The 16,462-nt window shown below is 45.3% G+C and overlaps 1 protein-coding gene across 1 annotated transcript; it reads right to left on the bottom strand.

Annotated features, from left to right (window-relative positions):
* Positions 1 to 358: 358 nt before the first annotated feature.
* ELOA (elongin A) lies at positions 359 to 10,626 on the bottom strand. The gene is made up of 11 exons (XM_032959205.2): positions 10,485 to 10,626; positions 9,706 to 9,762; positions 8,769 to 8,902; positions 7,811 to 8,585; positions 6,479 to 6,593; positions 5,045 to 5,200; positions 4,764 to 4,861; positions 4,039 to 4,219; positions 2,043 to 2,163; positions 1,408 to 1,574; positions 359 to 1,280 (listed from the first exon to the last, which is right to left on the bottom strand). The coding sequence occupies exons 1-11, from the start codon at positions 10,551 to 10,553 to the stop codon at positions 1,219 to 1,221; spliced, it is 1,935 nt and encodes a 644-aa protein (XP_032815096.2). The 5' UTR covers positions 10,554 to 10,626; the 3' UTR covers positions 359 to 1,218.
* Positions 10,627 to 16,462: the final 5,836 nt, after the last annotated feature.

Genomic DNA, 16,462 nt, shown 5'->3' with positions numbered 1-16,462 from the left:
AACATTCAACCCAATTATGGACTATATACCGCAGACCACTCTAGTCTACGCTTCTTTAACACTACATAACTCTCTCCTGAAGCCCTCTCGCTGCTAGCAGAACTCCACATTGGCAACAGCACGAGTCCGTCACGGCTGCCACAAAACGGAATTGCCCATGCACCTTACAGTCGGACAGCCGAAGTTGGCTCCAGCAGCAGACTAGACACGTGACGGTGGTAATCAACATGTAGACCAAGACCCCAGATCCGACCACACGTTTTTAGTGAGCAAGCAGAACTGTGTTTAACGTGGAACGCGTGACAGGGACGTAGCCCTTCCGAAGTCTCACAGAATAAGACATGTTCTGGAAGCTCCATGAGTTACGATTCGTGTTTTTATTTTACAATGTATTAAGTTACACTTTACACCACGGTGTAACATGTCTACACGTTTGGCTGAGCTCAGCCATTTCATTGTGAAAATGACCGACATCGGACGTTCCAATGCACTGCCTTCTCGAGCCCTTCAAGGCCCCATGGACGTTCACGCATCACAGGGAAGTATGGGCAAGCCTCTTTGTCCACACGCACCACAGCTAAAGTGGTAATAAAACGGAAACCTAAAGACGCTGCAGAATTCTCTGGGTACAGTTTTAGTGCGAGTTGTAATCTTCGTGGCATTTTGCCTCGGGAAATGTATAAGGGTCTCCCGGTATGCAATCACAAGCGCAGATGGCCACCAACCATATCTTTAAAGAACAACAGCTATTTCCTGTGCCACATTAAATACAACGATCTCGGGTCTCTTGCGTTCCTTCATTGAAAAAACGGCACCAAAATTAGAGCAACAGCGTATAAGATTGACAAGCATGAAGCATAGGTCCGAGTGATGAAGAAACAGGCAGCCAGGGGGTTCCTTATAACTTCCCCCATCGTTCACATCTCACTTGATTAGTTCATGATGAAAACTGCAAAAATGTATTATTATTTTTTACCTACGTGACTTTACCGAAATAACCAAAGAGTATGGATCCTTGCAGTCACGAAAACTTCAAATCTAAAATAAAAAAAGTTTAAAAAATTAAAATTTCAAGTGCCAGCCCGAATGTGTGTAGTGGTGCAGTAGTTCGAGGAGCGGGGCTGGGGCCCAGGGCTCAAGCAGCACAGCAGCGTTGCCAGGTGCAGGCGCCGTCCTGCGCCTTCCGCCTTGCACAGCTTTTCCCTCCACGCCACATGTCTACCTCCTGCCAAAACGGTTCTTGAAAGCTTTCAGGGTCTTTGCCATCATTGGTGCGACTTCTGTAAAATACAAAGCGATAGACTCTATATATGGATCACATGTAAAACACTTGAGTTTTGTTAAATGACGGTTAAATAACTGCTGCACATTATAAGTGGTTTGGTCGGGTGGTCCCAAGCACCATACTTTTGACTTGTCTCTTATCTCCGCCTGCTGATGACCCAGATGAGGAGGGTCCTGGGACTGGGCTGAGCGAGCGCGGTCGAACGGATGTCCCATCGGAGTTCCCACCTGCACTCGCCATTGCATGACACTCCCCACTCAACGGAACCAAGGCAACAGGAGTCTTGTCCCTGCAGTGGACAACAGGGATCATAAAACAAACAATACAACCAGCACCCCTAGCACAGCACCTACTATATCAACATGCACACATGCAGCACACACAATATGAAAACACGTGGCACACAACACACACACAACACCAGTACAGCATACACTCATACAGTAGCTCCCAAAACACTGCCATATGCACAAACAATGGATAGGACACTCTTACCCTCACCAGCACAACAGCTGTCATTTGCCACTAAGTCAGTGGTGACGTCACCGATGACGTCACCACAGGGCTTGTGCAAGGCTAGATGCACCTTTGAGACCACACAAATTTTGGAGGCTTACTAGAAGGTCACGGGACATATCCAGGTGTTATGGGTTAACTTACTGAGATGACTGACACATGCACACCGACAAGCATGGATCATACAGCTGCAATGTGTTTCCACAAAGTGTTGGCGCAATGTTTTGCCGCTGAGGAGTACCGTAAGCGCTCGGTAGCACCGAAAGGCGTGGGACGCCCTGTGCCGTGACGCTCCTGTTTACGTCGCACATCACGCGGTGGCTTCACCGTTGTATTCACAAATGCCAACTTGACCTGGCGCCCTAGATGGACACCGACCCAGAAAAACCAACGCGTCATCCGGTGACACCGACACACAGACACGTCACGTGGAGCTTTTGGTGCCCTGGCTCTCTGCGCATTGCTGGGCCCTTTTAAATGCCCCAAACACATGGAATTCCATCACTTCAAAAATGTCCTTGAGGACTCTTTCTTCTATACCGCAGTTGTTTTCATGACGATTTCTATTTGCTTTTGCCCACGATTGTTCTTTGCTTCAAGGTTGTACTTTATTTTACACTGGCGGGAAGTACCTGGCGTTGCCCGGGGGAAAAATATATTTCGAAACTTCTCTTAAAAACATACATACACAAATACTAAGCTATTGTGAAAGCCTGGCATGACGTTTGTCTGTCCATTTTTCAACAATATTATAAGAGGCTTGCACAAGTCCAAAAATGTATATAAAGTGGGGGGTAAATAGTTGATATAAAAGATTTCCGAAAATTGTCGACCCCCCCCCTCAAAAAATATTTTTACCCCCACGTAGGCATATATACCTACACACCCTACATACAATAGAGAGTAGTATCTAGTGACTCTATAGTATTTGAGTCTACAGTAGGATCTGGCTCTAAAGTAGTATCTACTGACTCTATAGTAGCATCTACTGACCGTAGTAGTATCTGACTGTATAGTAGTATCTGCCGACTCTATAATAGTATCAACCAACTCTATAGCAGTATCTACTGACTCTATAGTCGTATATACCAACTCTACAACGGTATATACTGACTGTAGTAGTATCTGACTATATAGTAGTATCTACTGACTCTATAGTAGTATCCACTGACTATAGTAGCAACTAACTCTATAGTAGTAACTTCTGACTCAATAGTATTATCTCCTGACTCTATAGCAGTATCAACCAACTCTATAGTAGTGAATACTGACTCTAAGTAGTATCTAATGACTATTGTAGTATCTACTGACTCTAGTCGTATCTACCAACTCTACAGCAGTATATACTGACTAGTAGTATCTACTGACGACATAGCAGTATCTGCTTACTCTACAGTAGCATCTACCGACTCTGCAGTAGTATCTCCCGACTTTACAGTCGTATCTACCGACTCTGCAGTAGTATCTACCGACTCTATAGTCGTATCTACCGACTCTATAATAGTATATATTGACTCTATAATAGTATATGTTGACTCTATAATAGTATATGTTGACTCTATAATAGTATATGTTGACTCTATAATAGTATCAAGTAAATCTTGACTTAAAGCTTTTGTGACTGCAGCCGTCCGAGGTGGCACCTTGACCGGCTGGGGCTGGGCGGCTACCCCCCCCCACCATCCCCCCGCCCGCACTACAGTTGTCATATCTACCAACCCAATAGTAGTAAGTGCACACATTGGGTGGGGGGGGGAAGAGGACGTCACACTTTGAAGAATTTACCTCAGCGTTGTATGTATTTTTTTTGCATTTTTAACACGAATGCAAATTCCCCCCTTCCCCCACTGATTGCGTGTGTGCCTTGCTATGGGAACCACATGTCAGCGTTCTCGGGCATGCACAGATGCATGCTTTGGCGCGTGCTCAAGCGTAGTAATATAATAGCAATAAATTGTTAATTTAACTACTTTAAAGTTGACAGATGTGAAATACGAATAGCGCTGGCTGACTCCGGGGCTTATCGCGTGGTATCTGGGTACTTATTTGAAACGTAAACCCCCCAGTCTGAGTTAAAAGCATCACAAGTTGCGTACACAGACAGACAGACGGACAAAAAAATACTTATATAGGTAAGATTATTGCTTTTGTCATGTTGCTGATCGAGGTTACAAATGAGACAATCCTCACCTCTTGCTTTCTCTTACCTGGTTAAACAACATAAACTTTAATCGTACCTTTAGGTTTGCTGGAGTGGGTGCTGCTGATGGACTGGGTGAGTCGCTTGAGGCGTGCTTCCCGCTCTTCGTACTTGCGCAGGTACAACTCTCGCCACGATTCATACTCTTGCCTTGCCTCATTGCGGAAATCTCGTGCGCAGTGTCCCGCCCACAGCTCAGTCGTCTCCTCCACAAAGCTCTATCAGCAAAAAAGTATTCAGCACAACCGCCCACCCGGCGCTACTCAATCAAACCTGCATCCATAGCGCCGGCAGACGGCATGCAATAGTGGAGGTGGCTTGGCCACAGCTCTTGCTGGATGAGGCCATCAGTTGTATAAATGTGACATCAACGTACACTCTTTATTACTCTGGTAGACTTATCAAGATCAAATTGTCATCGTGGCCAAAGCCGCTGATGTAACCACACCTTGCCAATGTATTCTCCCCTCCACCAGATCCCACAGCTGCTGTACAGGTGACACACAGTATCCTCCAAGATCTGCCCTGACAATCTCCAACTATCTGGTTTTATAATACAGATGCATAAACCTCCAAAAATCATTTGTTACATACATTATTTAAGCGTGTAACACAAGTGTAAAAATCTACTATTTTGGATTAATATATTTGTAATTGGTTCACATGAACTATGCTGCCATTGGAGGCACTACATTGATGTGTGTGAGAGTCAATTTAAAATGTATCGTGACATCTGTGCAAACCCGGACATGTGCCACATACCGGGTTGCAGTCTTCAATGCGGTAGAGCTGCTCCGGCGTGCAACGCAGCAGCACTGGCACCAGTATGTCATAGGGCACCCCGCCAACCTCGTGAATGGCTGCGGCCAGAGGCAGTCAACAGAGCGACGTTACCCACTTGTGTGAAGGCAACGTGACAGCATCGTGCAAGCGAACGTGAAGCAAACCTGGAGCAAAATGACGAGCGTGGCACCCAGAGAGCGTGCACACAGCCGGTGATGCTGCAAAAAGCGTTAATGAAAAGCGTGCTCGTGTGCACTCACAATCAATGTTGTTCTGCAGCACGCGCAGGCACTGCTCGTACAGCGACATCATCTTGGGTAAGAAGGCCGTCTTGGTGCCTGAGTACACAGCCATCTTGCTGTTCAGGCGTTTCCCCGTGAAGCCGTCATCCAGTGGAGCCACGGAGCTCTGCAACGCTGCACGAGACAACACGACACGGCGAACGCAACACGATGTTGAGAGTGACGGAACGTGATGACGACAACACGACGAGGCTCACAATACATGGGTGGCGACATAACGATAACATGATTGGCATTTACAGGGTGTTTAAATGCCTCAGCAACTCTCAATTATTCCAATGTCCAGCTGTGATTGTTTTTATATACAGCAATCCCTCGCCAACCACGGAATTCATTTATACAGAGTTTATTATTTGTATACCAATTCACCAAATCCAGCCAGGAAATTTTGAATATCCACGTGTAAGGAGGGGACCGCAACACGCAATGACAAATTTTTCACGGCCATGGTTCTCCACTCCACTGTGCTACTCATAGCACTGTGTAACTTATCAATTGTCCATCTGCTTTGTTGCGATTCTCGCAGCGCATAGACAGCGTCGCTAGGCTTGCTGGTAGTGCTTCTAAAAGTACTAAAGTGACCATAACTGCTGCTGGCTGGATCAGCACCACTGATTCAGCCAGCAGCGCCACTGTGCTTGCCTCTTCGTCTGTGCTTGCCTCTGTGCCTGCCCACTCATCTGTCACTGATGACCTGGAGGAAGAGGAGCAGGTTGGGCTGAGCCCCTCCTCCTAACTACCCCTTCCCCTATCATCGCATTGTCATCATCATCGTCGTAATCATGGACTTCTACCCTGAATATGAAAGGTATGTAAAGTTAATGTTTATTTATGTTTTATTATGTTAATATAGCTATGACGAGTCTCACCGTGGTCATGGATCCCCATACCCCCCCTGATACCCCATAGGCCCTGTACTTTACCAACCACGGATTTGCCTACCACAACCTCTTCCAGTAACCTAACCCCTGTGGTTGGTGGGGAATTCTTGTATACTAATAGCCTAGGGGACACCCTGATGGCAAGTGTCCCTGTGAGGCACAAGGAGAAACACTGCACCGGCTGCAAGTGGATATTAGTTTGCCAGAAAGGAGTGATGTTGCCATTTGCCTCTGCAAAGAATTTGCGAGGAATACTTCCAATTTGAACGATGACGCCAGCAAACATGGCCTACTCACTTTTGAATAACGTCAAAGGATATACAACGTCCACTGTGAAGGAGACAGCGCGTGTATGTACGGTTAAAAACGTGCAGCGATAAGGTAAAAAGGTCAAGGTGCAGTGCTTTAGGGTTACAATGCGGGATACACTATGATGACACGAGGGTGACACGATGAGGGTGGCACGACACGACGAGGGCAGCACGACACGACGAGGGCGGCACGATATTACCTTTCTTCTTTTGTGGTGAGAGCTCAAGGAGCTCTGCCGAGGGCAGGGGCCAGTAGTTCGGCTGAATGAGGGGCAGCGTGATGTCCGGAAGCGAGGGCACCACCTCGTACTTGTGCTGGAGGCAGAGAGGGAGCTCTAAACCACAAGGCCCATGGTCTTTGTGACCTGCTGCTTACCACTAAACAAGTGACTGGAGGGAAACTTGTTACATCCCATGCATTTACCTGCATCTCTCATCTCGTTTCCAACGTCTCAGAACTAACAATATTTTCACTTTTCCCGACTGTCCTCATAACGTTTCCCGCATGTATAAAAATTAAGAATTCTGCAGCAATTGACTCTTTGCAATGTCCTTGCTGCCCACGACATAGCCCCACAGCACATGACACCTGTTATGCAATGTGGTCGCCCATCCAAGCACTCTCCGGGCTCAACCCTGTGTGCCTTCCGAGATCGGACAAGATCAGGATGCGTTTCGGGTGATTTAGTCATGGGCGGGAGGAACTGATGGCATTACATGCTGATTTGTATATAAGGAAAGTGCTTTTCTGGCAAGTTAAACTGAGGCTTCAGTGTACCCGTACACAAATACTCACTTTTGTGAAATTTATGGATGACACAGTACTCAAACAGTAGTGGTAACAAGTTTGCAATCAATGTAAAACTCTTCTAAAGGCTTTACCAGAACAGCTGAGGTTACCTCAGGTGCTGTTTACATGTGCCTCAGAACAGCAGCCATCTGGTATATGTACATAATGTCAGGATAGATGTACATAATTATTACGATTGATTATCCAGGAAAGCCTTACTGTCTCAAGAGTCATTTTTAGGAGAGTCCTGTTATGTTTTCACAGTAGGAGGTGATGACTGCTATGTGTTTACCAATTAAGTAATTTGCGATCATTTTTTTAATTCAACAAATTTGAATTATTTTTAACATCCACTGTGAAACCGACGGCGCATGTTTACACCAGCAGTATAAAACAGGGCGCCCTGCTGGATTAAAAACGCGAACCTCTACAAGAAATGGTACACGTTCTGCCGCTAGGCCAAGTTGCTAACCTTGTCTCTAGTGTTCGAGGTGCTGTGTTAAATAAAGCACGCAGACATCCAGCAGCTACCGCACCATCGCACGACTGTACAGGCCGGCCAGGAGGAGAAAACACAGACCCTTGCAGACCCTGTGGCTTCCTCCCAAACTCTTGCAAGCTCCAGGGATACCTTGTCCGGCCACTCCAAATCCTTAAATCCTGTGCCTTGACCATCTGACTACACTGTGCTCAGCGAGTGTGTTAGTGCACGAGGTACGGCTGTGTGCATGGGAATACTTGCCTTTTTGGATCTGGAGGCACTGGAGGGGTTCTCTAGTCTCCGTTGACCTTCGGCGTTTGCTCCCTGTTTCCTCGATGCCCTTTCAGGCACTGGTTCCACACACTCCGCACTGCCATCCCTCTTCGCTCGGTTCACTGCCTCTGCTGCCGGCGCCATGCTGTGCCACAGTTTCTCACCAACCGGCTCCTCATTACATCTTTTTTTCTTTTTCTTCTGTGGCTGGTCGTAGCTGAGGTAGGACTCAAAGGGCATGGTGGGACTGTCAAAATCATCATCGCTCAGCAGAGAGCTCTTGGCGTGTCTCGGAGCCGCTTGCCTCTCAGGCTTCATCTTACTTTCCTTTCGAGAATCTCTGCTGCTGAACTCGGCTTTGTTGCTGGGAATGTCTGTTTGCTGCTCAGTCCTGCTTGCCTTGTGTTTTGTTCTCCCATCCCCAGACGTGTGTTTCTGCTTCTGTGTGCTCTTGCCCAGTGATGGCGTGGGAAGCTCGGATTTTTCTGTCAAGTCCTCCGAGCTGTTTGATTTTGACGTGGTGTGGAGTCCCTCTCTGGACACTGTCTTTACGGTCCTCATGTCGCACGGACTGCCCTTGTTCGCATGTCGCTTGTGGACGATATTGTTGTGGGCCGCGTGATCCTGACGCACAAAGCTTTGTGGAGGCGCTCTGTCTTCCATGTCCGAGTCCCCGTCGCCCTCCTGGGAATACTTGCCACTTGGAGCGTTCTCCGCTGTGTGCTCGGGATACTGCTGGTCTCTCCTGCCATGCTCCACACTCCTGTTTCACAAAAGAACATGAGATATGTTTTATGCGATTGAGCTCACCTGAGCTCGGCATTTGTGATGGCATCTGCTGTTTGAAGACCAATGAAACATTGACAGCAGTGTTCTGTGAACCAGTGCGCACAAGCGCTCACCTGGTTCTCCAGCGCTCACATTACCTCTCAGGAAGAGTACCCACCGATGGGAGATGGGACGGGGCGCACATTCATCCTGGGGCACCAGCTTCTTCCATTCCAGCACCAGCGCTCGTGCCACGTCACCCACGCGTGGATCTTTACGCAGAGAGTTCACCGATTTTCCAACGCCCGTTTCCTGTGTACAATTACATAATTGATTATTATCATTCTTGTGTACAAGAAAACCTTCCAATGAGTCTCAAGATTTATTTTCAGGAAGGTCCTGTCAAATGTTCTAAGTAGGGGCGATGATTGCTATGCGTTTCAAAATGAATTCATTTGCAAATGTTTTTTCAAATTTAGCGAATTTGAAACGTGATGTCACAAAATCTTTAACATACACTTTGAAGCAGAAAGCAATTTTTTTTTGCTGAATACACCAGTGGTATTTACCGAGGGAGGCCTGTCAGATTATAACCACATACCTCTACAAGTGGGGAACACGTTACCAATGGGCTGTCGCCGCCTATTTTCCGTGTTGTGTGGCCGTGACGTGAACAGTGTGCTCAATGTTACTACTAGATGCAGTCTCTTATCAAGTTTACAATTCCCTTTTGCATTCGGGTCATTCACATGCAGTATTCAAATAAAAGTTATTTGAAAAACCAATAAAGTGGATACAAATTTACACATCCCGTTAAGAAACATAAAAAAATATTACACATCCTATCAAGAAACTAAAATGTATTTGTCCATTTTATTTCGGAGAAAAACAAATTTAGAATTCAATACGTTTAAGAAACATTAATGGAAATGAAATAACAGTGACTGAGTAAAATGTTCCAAATGTAAAAACAAGTCCTGTCAATCTGAAAACAGCAATTTGTCATTTTTACAACGGCCTACATTTTGGCTACAGAATTCAGTCTCCTAATCTTCACAAGGGAAAGACAAAATAAACGTGTGCTTTTTAGAGTGGACGTAAGGACGGAAACCTACCGCCAGAATCTCAACCGTGACTGGCAAAGCGTGCAGTTTCTTCAAAATCTTTAAAACCTGGAATGCAGCAATAGCGGTGGCTGCAGGTTACCGCACGTTGTGAGACCACACAAGCCGCCACCACCACACTCAAGTATTAGACAACACTCGGCGAGAGTTGAGACAGGAGCGGCGAAGGATATTGAAGAGTGAAGAGGTATGTGAAGATGGGGGAGAAGAAACTCACGGGATGACGAGACCACTGGGACACCCATACCCACCCGTTCACCACCATCACACCCTCACCCCTGCACCTCACCACTGCATCACACCACACTTACTCCTCATCACACCGAGAGGTGACGCGGCCGAGCAGTGTCACAGTCGCCGTTTGTCGCCGAGGTTCACGGTTCGATTCCTGCGGCCGCCCTGATTATAACTTGGGGTGTAGTAACTGTGACAATACGCATAGTGCACTTAAAATATCCCCTAACGTCATTCGCAATAGGCCATTGTATGCCGATGTCTGGGTTTACATTTGGTTAAGTTCGAAAATTTACTCAATTCGAATAATACATAGCAGCAATTATCGCCCTCTATTGGCAGACTAATACCCCCCGGTATTTATTGTAAATGAGACTATCCTGGTTTCTTCAGTTTTCACTTGGTTAAACAAAATCAACTTGAACTCCACTCCTTCACTTAACCACACTCACCTCACCACCCTCACCCCTTCATTTAATCATCCTCACCCCTTCGTCTTACCACCCTCAACTCGCCATTTCAATCCACTACCTCACCTTGTCCCCATGCTTCTCGCGTTGGAGGCGGCCCTGGAGGCTCGCCACCTCGTCGTACACGGAGGCCATGACACCCGCACACAGCCGCCCCGGAAGAGAATGCCGTGGATGCGAGGGGGAGTCGTCAAGTGGAGGAAGGGGGCGGGGCTGAAACAGGCGGAGGCGGGGCTTTGTGAGGAGCGGGGCTGCGGGAGGAGGCGGGGGGAGGGGGAGAAGACGCCACTTCCGGAACATGACGCGTTTCCACGACTTTTGTAATCAGACCCGAGCCGTGCCGGGCCGTTACTGTTTCGGTTTCGAATCATCATCACCAGTCATGATCAATACCCTGACAAAGGACGGTCTCCTTGAGTTAACCAAGTCAGATTGCTCAGCGGTGAGTCCAAATCCTGGTTGGGTGGTGGACTCAGCCCATTAGGGGTGATAAATAATTAGCACTTTGTGGGGAAGTCAACATAACTGTACTGTAGTCATCTTCTTGGTTCTTTCGGTAGTCATGTAGAAGGGAAATAATAAAATAATAATAAAAAACAATAAAACATGGATAAACTTGTCCCCGCCGTAAGCCCATGTGAAGAGCTCATTCCAATCTGTACCTACACCACCACATCCTGCCTGCCGACCCCAAGAGGGCAATACCATTTTCATATTTGGAATTCACATTAGTTTACATGACACATCTGGCTACGCTGTAGAATTGAATGGCAAGGGCTAAAACAAATCACTCAAATAAAACTACTTTTCAAATTGTATCATAAACATGTTTTATGTATTTTTTATATATTTTATTGTTTACCTTCTACGTGACTTTACCGAAAGAACCAAGAATATGTTTTATAGGTTCAGGGACATTTGCAAGTCCCCTCTTGAGAGCTTATCTAACCCAAATGAGTTTACAGTTGGGCTCAAGATGCATCGTAAGTGGATTACGGTCATGATACCATTGACCTCACAACAGCTCACCCATAGTGCAATGTGCCAGCAACATTTTATAATTTTACTTTTAATAAAAAATTGTTAATTTAAAACATTAATTATTGAAGTGTCTGTTAATAACTACAAACTACGTGCCAATTTTAAAACTGTTCATCAGGAAACATTCGAAAATCTTTTCTCTTCAGGTCCCAAGGTGTCGTCTACAAATCGTACAATCCACTCTCTGGCCAGTTATGAAGGGCCGTTGCCTATTATTCATTTTAAGGCAGTGTTATTGACAAAAGTGTAGAGTTTTTGGTAGGAATTGGGTGCTCCACCCTCGAAAAGACAGAAATACAGTAATGATAGTGGCACCCCGGTTTACATTGGGCACGCGTTCTGAAATGTGCAACGAATATTCAAACGTAAATGAAAGCAATTTCCAGGGTAGGTAGACGTGCATGCTGAGGTGACGGATACGAAAAAGGACGGATGCTGTTAGCGGCATGCGAGTTGAGGCAACGCAAATCAGGTAGCGGTATTAATGACGTAAAAAGGGGAGACGTAAATCAGAGTATCACTGCATTACAACTTCGGATGAATGTGCACTTTGTCTATCAAAACATTGTTCAAGGCTTGGGCAAAGAAACCTAAGCTTATTCTTAGTTCTTTCGGTAAAGTTACGTAGTAGGGAAACAATAAAATAATAAAAATATAAAACAATAAAATTCTCATGACGTTTCGACTGCAACACAAGCAATCATCATCAGGTGTGAAAACTACAACAAGAACATTTGAAAAAAGTGGCGGTTTTTTAACGTTAGCACCACGGATAGCGATTTGACAGTTTATTCAGATGGACGAGTCCATCTATGTTCGGAAGGGAGACGAAAAATAATGGATGCGGTCTGAAAGCCACCTTAAGCGTGATCAATCAAGACCCGAAATGGTTTATCAAATCCTTCCAATAATTGCTAAGGCAGAATCCATCTTAAATTTCGATTTAAAGCTTTCGTGACTGCAATGATTCATCTTCTTTGGTTCTTTCGGTAAAGTCATGTAGAATGAGAATAAAATAATAAATTGATAAAATAAAATAACACAATAATATTCTCACAACGTTTCGGCCACAACACAAGCGGCCTTCATCAGGTGAAGGGAGCGAGACTGTCTGGTAGGACAGCGCTGGAGTGATAGAGCCATGTTCAGATCACGGCTTTTAAGCTGTGTGAGAGGAACAAAGAGCCTTAGAGTCGCGGCATCTCTTCAGAAAGGTGAGAGACTCGATTAGTTGAGCCTTCTTATCCCGAAGTCTGTTGAATGATCTTAAGGATGTGTGGAATCCCTCCCCGTAGAGGCGGTTAAATTTCGATTTAAAGCTTTCGTGACTGCAATGATTCATCTTCTTTGGTTCTTTCGGTAAAGTCACGTAGAATGAGAATAAAATAATAAATTGATAAAATAAAATAACACAATAATATTCTCACGACGTTTCGGCCACAACACAAGCGGCCTTCATCAGGTGAAGAGAGCGAGACTGTCTGGTAGGACAGCGCTGGAGTGAGAGAGCCACGTTCAGATCACGGCTTTTAAGCTGTGTGAGAGGAACAAAGAGCCTTAGAGTCGCGGCATCTCTTCAGAAAGGTGAGAGACTCGATTAGTTGAGCCTTCTTATCCCGAAGTCTGTTGAATGATCTTAAGGATGTGTGGAATCCCTCCCCGTAGAGGCGGTTAAATTTCGATTTAAAGCTTTCGTGACTGCAATGATTAATCTTCTTTGGTTCTTTCGGTAAAGTCACGTAGAATGAGAATAAAATAATAAATTGATAAAATAAAATAACACAATAATATTCTCACGACGTTTCGGCCACAACACAAGCGGCCTTCATCAGGTGAAGGGAGCGAGACTGTCTGGTAGGACAGCGCTGGAGTGAGAGAGCCACGTTCAGATCACGGCTTTTAAGCTGTGTGAGAGGAACAAAGAGCCTTAGAGTCGCGGCATCTCTTCAGAAAGGTGAGAGACTCGATTAGTTGAGCCTTCTTATCCCGAAGTCTGTTGAATGATCTTAAGGATGTGTGGAATCCCTCCCCGTAGAGGCGGTTAAATTTCGATTTAAAGCTTTCGTGACTGCAATGATTCATCTTCTTTGGTTCTTTCGGTAAAGTCACGTAGAATGAGAATAAAATAATAAATTGATAAAATAAAATAACACAATAATATTCTCACGACGTTTCGGCCACAACACAAGTGGCCTTCATCAGGTGAAGGGAGCGAGACTGTCTGGTAGGACAGCGCTGGAGTGAGAGAGCCACGTTCAGATCACGGCTTTTAAGCTGTGTGAGAGGAACAAAGAGCCTTAGAGTCGCGGCATCTCTTCAGAAAGGTGAGAGACTCGATTAGTTGAGCCTTCTTATCCCGAAGTCTGTTGAATGATCTTAAGGATGTGTGGAATCCCTCCCCGTAGAGGCGGTTAAATTTCGATTTAAAGCTTTCGTGACTGCAATGATTCATCTTCTTTGGTTCTTTCGGTACCGAAGAAGGCTCAACTAATCGAGTCTCTCACCTTTCTGAAGAGATGCCGCGACTCTAAGGCTCTTTGTTCCTCTCACACAGCTTAAAAGCCGTGATCTGAACGTGGCTCTCTCACTCCAGCGCTGTCCTACCAGACAGTCTCGCTCCCTTCACCTGATGAAGGCCGCTTGTGTTGTGGCCGAAACGTCGTGAGAATATTATTGTGTTATTTTATTTTATCAATTTATTATTTTATTCTCATTCTACGTGACTTTACCGAAAGAACCAAAGAAGATGAATCATTGCAGTCACGAAAGCTTTAAATCGAAATTTAACCGCCTCTACGGGGAGGGATTCCACACATCCTTAAGATCATTCAACAGACTTCGGGATAAGAAGGCTCAACTAATCGAGTCTCTCACCTTTCTGAAGAGATGCCGCGACTCTAAGGCTCTTTGTTCCTCTCACACAGCTTAAAAGCCGTGATCTGAACGTGGCTCTCTCACTCCAGCGCTGTCCTACCAGACAGTCTCGCTCCCTTCACCTGATGAAGGCCGCTTGTGTTGTGGCCGAAACGTCGTGAGAATATTATTGTGTTATTTTATTTTATCAATTTATTATTTTATTCTCATTCTACGTGACTTTACCGAAAGAACCAAAGAAGATGAATCATTGCAGTCACGAAAGCTTTAAATCGAAATTTAACCGCCTCTACGGGGAGGGATTCCACACATCCTTAAGATCATTCAACAGACTTCGGGATAAGAAGGCTCAACTAATCGAGTCTCTCACCTTTCTGAAGAGATGCCGCGACTCTAAGGCTCTTTGTTCCTCTCACACAGCTTAAAAGCCGTGATCTGAACGTGGCTCTCTCACTCCAGCGCTGTCCTACCAGACAGTCTCGCTCCCTTCACCTGATGAAGGCCGCTTGTGTTGTGGCCGAAACGTCGTGAGAATATTATTGTGTTATTTTATTTTATCAATTTATTATTTTATTCTCATTCTACGTGACTTTACCGAAAGAACCAAAGAAGAAGAATCCATCTTCTCGGTTGAAATTGTCTCTGTGTTTGTATATGTGGATAGCCTCATGAACGAATCTCTCATGGTAGCCAGATGGCTTGCAAAGAACCTCTGTCTTGGAGAAGTCGATATCATGTGAACCTACTGAATTATAACATTGATCTGCTATGGCCGAGGTGTTGGTCCTACCGTGTTTCAGGTCTGCTTTGTGTTCACGAATGCGGTCCGAGACATGTTGTTTGGTTTCTCCAATGTAACTACTATCACAGAGGCAACTTAGTTTGTAGACGCCAGGGTACTGTATGTCTGGAATCACATTTTACAGAAGGAACCAGATCACGGATTTTATGTAATGTGTTGAATCGGACCTGGATCTTGTGTTTATTCAAGATTTTTGAGATCTTTTTTGTGATCCCCGCAATGTAGGGTAAAGTGATGGTTTTGAAAGGCTCCTCAAGAGGGTCCTTCTTCATGGTTGGAGTGATAGCTTTGCGGATTGTGTAGTTGGAATAACCATTAGCCTTAAGAGCTTGGTGTACGTGCTTGAGTTCACTGGCTATGTGTTCCTGGTTGGATAGCATTGGGCTCTATGGTGCAGAGTCTTGATGAGGGAATTCTTCTGGGGTGGATGGTGGTGGGAATCCGGTTTCAGGTAAGCATCCATATGGGTAGCTTTCCTGTAGACAGAGTGGCTCATTGAACCATCAGGTCTCTTTTTTATTAGGACATCCAAAAAAGGTAGCTTGCCACCTTTTTCGACTTCCATCTGGCTACCATGAGAGATTCTTTCATGAGGCTATCTACATATACAAACACAGAGACAATTTCAACCGAGAAGATGTATTCTGGCCATTTCGGGTCTTAATTGACTGATCACGCTTAAGGTGGCTTTCAGACCGCATCCATTATTTTTCGTCTCCCCCCTCCTCTTTTTCGAACATAGATGGACTCGTCCATCTGAACAAACTGTCAAATCGCTTCTCTAGATTTGAAGCTTTAGTGACTGCAAGGATCTATACTCTTTGGTTCTATTCGGTAAAGTCACGTAGGTAAAAAAAATAAAACAACAAAAATCACGACGCTTCAGCCACAACACAAGCGGCCTTCATCAGGTGAAGGGACCAGCCTGTCTCGAAGACTGCGCTGGAGTGAAACAGAGCCAAGCTCAGACTGCAACCTTTAAGCTGTGTGAGAGGGATTAAGGTGCCTCGACAAAGGAATTAGCATAAAAAATTAGCATTTGATTGGCGGACTTAGCATGATGAAAGGTGTAGCCCGCGGCAGTGCACCTTTAAGCTGTGTGAGAGGGATTAAGGTGCCTCGACAAAGGAATTGCATAAAAAAAATAGCATTTGATTGGCGGACTTATCATGATGAAAGGTGTAGCACAGTGATTGGCACCGGCAGTGCACCAGCCTGTGCTGCGAAAGTTTGGGGTACCACTACTTGAAAAAATATACTGTACCAATGAAAATTAGTTTAATGTTTAGTTCGATTTAGAACATCTTTCCAATGTTTTGATTTAAAG

This window comes from Petromyzon marinus, chromosome 23 (genome assembly GCF_048934315.1).
Source record: "Petromyzon marinus isolate PM22_M1 ecotype Great Lakes invasive population chromosome 23, UKy_Petmar_22M1.pri1.0, whole genome shotgun sequence".
Classification (NCBI taxonomy): domain Eukaryota; kingdom Metazoa; phylum Chordata; class Hyperoartia; order Petromyzontiformes; family Petromyzontidae; genus Petromyzon; species Petromyzon marinus.
The sequence above is the reverse complement of the archived record's forward strand: the minus strand, read 5'-3'. Positions and strand labels throughout refer to the sequence as shown.